Source organism: Canis lupus, chromosome 9 (genome assembly GCF_003254725.2).
Source record: "Canis lupus dingo isolate Sandy chromosome 9, ASM325472v2, whole genome shotgun sequence".
NCBI classification, from domain to species: domain Eukaryota; kingdom Metazoa; phylum Chordata; class Mammalia; order Carnivora; family Canidae; genus Canis; species Canis lupus.
The window spans coordinates 46,611,220-46,617,219 of NC_064251.1; the positions used below are offsets into that span (position 1 = coordinate 46,611,220).

At 50.8% G+C, this 6,000-nt stretch overlaps 1 protein-coding gene across 1 annotated transcript in view; it reads left to right on the forward strand.

The window, feature by feature from the left end:
- Positions 1-3,311, forward strand: part of RPH3AL (rabphilin 3A like (without C2 domains)) — a 101,703-nt gene extending 98,392 nt beyond the window's left edge. The window contains 3 exon segments of the mRNA XM_035721422.2: positions 316-431; positions 433-462; positions 2,193-3,311. Of these exon segments, the coding sequence (XP_035577315.1) occupies positions 316-431; positions 433-462; positions 2,193-2,375 (329 nt within the window). The 3' untranslated portion in view covers positions 2,376-3,311.
- Positions 3,312-6,000: the final 2,689 nt, after the last annotated feature.

Sequence of the window (6,000 nt, forward strand, 5' to 3'; positions counted from 1 at the left end):
ACTAGAACATGGCAACCACGTGGGGGCAGAGGGTTGATGGGCTCTGAGCAGACAATCCCACAGATACCTACCACAGTTCTAGATGAGAAGATTTGTTTGTTTTTAAGTAGACTCCACACTGAGTGTGGAGCCCAACATGGGGCTCGAACTCATGACCCTGAGATTGAGACTTAAGCTGAGATCAAGAGTTGGATCCCCAACTGATTGAGCCACCCAGGTGTCCCACAAATGAGAAGACTTTAGACTAGCTCCTTATCAGTCTGAGATCATCCTTGTCTCTGTTCAAGGCCCAAAGAGCACCCATGTCTCTTGCAGGTGGCAGTGTGGAGTCCCCCAGGATGGGGCCTGCCCGCCGGCCCAGCCACCTCTCAGGAAGCCAGAGCAGCCTGGCAAGTGAGACTGGAATGGGCTCTGCAGACCCACAGCTGGGCACCCCATCCTGGCCAGACCCAAAGGGCCCCAGTGAGTACCAAGCCATACCTTCTAACCTACCGGCCTCTCCCTCTTCTGCTTCCCCATGCTCCTCCTCCTTCCTTACTCAATCCACCCAAACTGGAGAGTGCTAGATGATATTTGCAATTCTCTGTTTATTGAGCGCTGTGCCAGGCACTGGGGGGAACAGAGGTGAGCCAGACCCCACCCCTGCCTGCAATGAACAGAGAAAGGGACCCAAAATAATAAGGGGAACCACCCCTATCCATTCTTAGTAATCCTAACAATGGTTCTTACCATCCTCTGCTTTGTGAAACATGTCATTTTTCAAAGCATCTACCCATCTCCACAGTAGCCTTAGTAACTACTGTTTCAGGAACACCTGCCATGCACCAGGCAACCAGTCCTCACCAGGCCCAATCGTGTGCCCAGCCTGGGCAGGTACAACACAGTCCCTGACCTTCAGAAAGGTCACCTACCTACAACTACCTACCACGTGGCTGAAGAAGCCCAATCAATTCACCCAAAACAACCCAGACCTAAATCAATGTGAGAATTCAGATCCACAAGAGCTGGTGGCGTGGAGCCTAGCCTGCCCTCGCACCCCTAAGGGCCACTTGCATTCTGTTGGAGCAGTAGATGGAAAGCTTATTATCCCCATTTGATGGGTATGGAAACTAAGGGTGGGAACCCAGGCTCTATCCCACCAGGCCCACTGCCCCTACCTGACCAACCTGGGATCATCGTGCAATGGGGGTGGGCAGGCTGAGGGTCCTCAGTCCTGCCCTCAGTCTCCTTCAAGAAAAAAGCCCCAGCTGGACCTGGGACCTCTGGGCCAGAAGACCCCGGGACATGTAGTGCACACATGGATCTGCACAGCAGCTGACCTCCCCAGGGGTCCGAGGACAGCTCACTGCGGGAATCTGCATGCAAGCCTGCGGGAGCCCCCCGCCCCAGTGCCCGCACCTGCTCCCTGTCTTCCCTCCTCCCCCTCTCTACCGTCATAATGCCAGGAAGCTGCAGGGCAGGGCACGTAAGAGAGGCCACAGGTGGGCAGGTCTCTGGGAGAGGTAGGCCCCTTGGCAGGGCCGTGGAGCAGACCAGCTCCCCTCCGCCTGGCCTCCTGAAATCCTCCACAGAGGACAGTTTGGAATCAACCACGTTTGTGTCCCAGCCCTACCACCCACAGACACGTGAGCTTGGGCAAGCCATCAGATTCAACCATAGGAAATTTCCTTTGATCCTTTGATCAAAAATAGTCAAGTATTGGCATCGATCTGACTCAACCTAATATCTCATCTCACTGACCCTGTTTCCATTATTGCAAAAGTGGGGACCAGCTGTGTTCCTCATAGGGCCACGAGGAGGGTGAGATGAAACATATATCCAATAAGGGGGAGGCCATGTGGCCCAGAGCCTAGAAGGGGCCCGGGGCTTGTGAGACAACCCGAGGGGAGTTTTAGACTCCACGTCGTTTGTTCTTCCTGGCATCTAAGATCGCCCGTGTTCGCTGCCCCCGTCTCAATGGCCACGCTGAAGCACAGGGAGTAGATGATTTGTTGGCAGCGACAGCGGAAGGAGCAGAGCTCTGCTGGAGCGTGTGTCCCCTGCCCAGGGCACCAGCCCCAGTCCTCCCCGCCCACCCCCGTTTAGGGGCAGAAAGGGAAGCTGCTTCAGGTGCAGGCTGGAGCCCGCCTGTCACTGGGGAGGATCCCCACCTCTGCTCACCCTATAGTGGCCTTTTTTTCTCTCCCCTGAAGGCAAGAAGCACACCTGGACAATCCCCCGCTGCTGACACGGCCTCCGAAGCTCCGTCCGCCAGCCCTGGCACGGGCCCGCTTGGTGCAGGGAGCAGATGTCCCAGTGGAAGAGTTCGAGGGAGAAAGCAAGCTGGGTGGGTCTGGGGAGCGGTGTTGGAGCCCTCAGTGGACCAGCCCTGTTAGACGTGACCTCAGACCCAGCAAACCAGTGTTTGGGGGTGCTGAGTCTCCTTTCCCCCCACTCAGTGCCTTTCTGCACCCTTCTGTCCTGGGAGGCACCCCCCACTGCCACAACCCTCAGCCATGACCTTTATTTATTCTCTACCGCTCGCCTCCGCGCCCTCCCCCAGGCTACCTCCACGTTCATTTTAGGTTTGTCCTTGTCCTGGTTGGACAACTCAGGGGGCCCTCCCATATGCACTGCAGTTTCGGAGGACACTGGACTGGGCTTTCTCCATATTTGTATTAATGGAAGAGGAATCCATCCCTGAACATTGCCCTTCCAGGCTGAACTTGGCCCCAAGAGATGAGCAGCAGATCCTAGAGAGTGAAGGTCGCCTGCCCTTTGCTCGAGACTGGCTCAGGAGCAGTATCCAGACCTGGCTCTCACTTGGGTTCCTTGTGGAACCCCTCTGACAGCCTCCCCAGGCTCTGCTCAGCCTCTCCCCAGCTTGTGGAGTGGGGAAGGGTTCTAGTGGATACTATGAGTTCACTCATTGAAGAACAGCCTTCTGTTGCATCCCCAGGTGGGGTACAAGGCCCCCCGAAGCCTTTAATTCACTTCTCTTCAGTAGGTTTGATTTGGCATGAAAAATAATTAATTCAGCATGTGAGCAAATGCTTCTGGAAAATGAAGACAGAGATTGAAAGAGATTGAGAATGTGTGTGTGTGTGTGTGTGCGCGCGCGCACGCGCGTGCATGTGTTTTGTGTCCATATCTTTTCTTCCTGCCCCTCATCCACCACCCCTCATACCTGGTCCTTGAAAGTCCTCTCTGGGCTCTCAGGCCCCCACCATTAGTTTTTTGGCTCTTGCCGCTGGCAGATGGTAAAAAGACTGTTTTCCCTGTGACAAGTTACGCTTCAGAATTCTAACAATAAAAATTAGAATTTGCATTGAGCCAGTGTGCTGATCAAAAGGCTGTAGTCACTTGTGTTTCCGAGATGCATCGATAGACAAATGGATGGAAGAGAATGTCGTATGTTGACCGCTGGAGCGCTCTCTGAGCCACAGTGAAAGGAATGAGCTCGGTCTCCGTGTGGTAGAGCTCACAAACCTGGTGTTGAATGGAAAAACAAGGCCATTCACATTTAGAAAAAAAAATTAACCAAATGAATTGTATGAACTTCTGTGCACAGATGTGAAAATGCTTGTAAAGCAGACAGGGACTTGTGGTTAAATACACTGGGCTGGATACATTTATATCTCCTCTGCCCCCCAGGCTCTATCAGAGTAACCTAAAGGAATGAAATGCGTGAATTACAAAGCCAGAAAGGAGAGGAGAGGTCTGAAAACTTTGAAAGATGGAAGAGTATACTTTGTTTAGTGCCAGCTTCCCCAGCTCCCCAAAATGTCTGCAGGGGAGAAAGGCAGCCATGAACCAGTCCATTTGCTTTGCAGAATCCACCAAATTGGAGAACTTGGAGGGACCAGGTGTTCCTAAGGTGGAAACTAGGATGGATATGAAAGTCATATTGGTTGCAAGCACTGAGACCCCCAAGTCCCTTTCCCTAGCCCACAGGGCCCTTCCCTGGCCCTGGGAGAAAACAGGTTTACTGTTGGCCAAGGGTGAACTAGAAAGTTGGTACTGGGGACCCCAAGCCCAGCCAAAGGCTGGAGGGAGGCAGCAGTTAATGGAGAGACCCTCCATCCTCTCCCCCTCCAACACCTGGCTATTCTCCATCTACCCACCCCCCAGGCAAGATGTTACTCAGCCCATCACTGGAGAACTGACTAAAGAGAAAAGATGGACATAGATCCTGCTGTCAGCAACTCCCCCTTCTCTGCCCAGTCACCCCCTGCAAGGCCTCCTTTCCGCAAGCCCCACCTGCACGTACAATTTAGCTTGTAGCTTGGCTGTGTTACACTCAATTGAAACAGCCAAAGGCACCAACAGTTGACCAAAACCAACAACTAAAAATACAGAGATTCTAATAAACAGGAAGAAGGAGTTAGGGAACAACCCTCTGAAGACACCTACCCATGAAACAGGAAAAGAATGTTATTTAGTTATTCAGTTATTTATGTTTAGAGAAAAATCAAGCAAGTGAAGGGGGAGGGGGCAGAGGGAGAGAGCATCCCCAGGCTGACTCACCGCTGAGTGCAGAGGCCAATGTGGGGCTCGATCTCATGACCCTGAGATCATGACTTGACCTGAAACCAAGAGTTGGTTGCTTAACTCACTGAGCCACCCACGTGTCCCTTTTTATTTTTTATTTTTTTAACACTTCCTTCTTAAAAAAAATAACATTCTTAGGGTGCCTGGGTGACTTAGTCAGTTAAGCATCCGACTCTTGATTTTGGCTCAGATCACAATCTCAGGGTCCTGGGATTGAGACCCAAGTCAGGCCCCATGCTTGTCAGGGAGTCTGAGGATTTTCTCTCCCTCTCCTTTTCTCCCTGCTCACATTCTCCCTCTTTCAAATAAATAAATAAATCTTTTTAAAAAAGAAAAAGGAAGTGTTAAGACTCTTAAAAATTAAAATATAGGAACCCCTGGATGGCTCAGCGGTTGAGCGTCTGCCTTTGGCTTGGGTCATGATCCCTGGGTCCTGGGATCCAGTCCCACATCAGGCTGGAGGACCACACTCTGTAGCACCAGTCTAGGGCAGTGGTTGTCACCACTGGCTATTAACTGGAATTGCCTGGGACGTTTTACAAGCACATCACACCAGTCTTCCCCTCCTCCACCTCCCCGAGAGATTCTGATTTCATCAATTTGGGGCATAGCCTTGATAGTAGGATTCTAGGGACGCCTTGGTGGCTCCATGGTTGACTGGGGTCCTGGGATCAAGTCCCACATCAGGCTCCCCTGCCTGCTTCTCCCTCTGCCTTTGTCTCTGCCTCTATGTCTCTCATGAAAAGATAAATAAAATCTTTTTTTAAAAAATTGGGGGCACAGGGGATCCCTGGGTGGCTCAGCAGTTGAGTGTCTGCCTTCAGCCCAGGGCGTGATCCTGGAGTCTGGGGATCCAGTCCCACATCGGGTTCCCTGCATGGAGCCTGCTTCTCCTTCTGCCTGTGTCTCTGCCTCTCTCTCTGTGTGTCTCTCATGAATAAATAAAATCTTAAAAAAAAATTGGGAGCACAACCTTGATAGTAGGATTCTGTGAACCTCCATACATGACTCCAATGTGCTAGTGAAACTGAGAACCATTTTCATACAGAAGCTCCTCTAAGTGGGCTCCAGGAGATGTGGACAGAGTGTTAATTTAGAGCAGTACCTTTTTATTAGCTAAAAATTGAAAACAACCTACAAAAAAAAAAAAAAGAAAGAAAGAAAACAACCTACATAGCATCAACAGAAGAATAGATGCATAAGTGGTGATACAGTGTAGTCAAACAATGGAATATCATGCTGGTGGAAATGAGTGGGTATTCTCAGCGTAGATGACTCTACAACCATGAGCTAAGAAACAGATGGCAGAAAAATACATACTTTATGACACCATCTATATATAGATTCTAAAACAGGGAGAAATGACATATATTAACATATATTTTATGCAGCGAAAGAATAAATGCACAGGAAGGATAAACAACAGATCTCAAGGCATGTCTTGAGAAGACAGGGCCAGCTAAGGGGGGG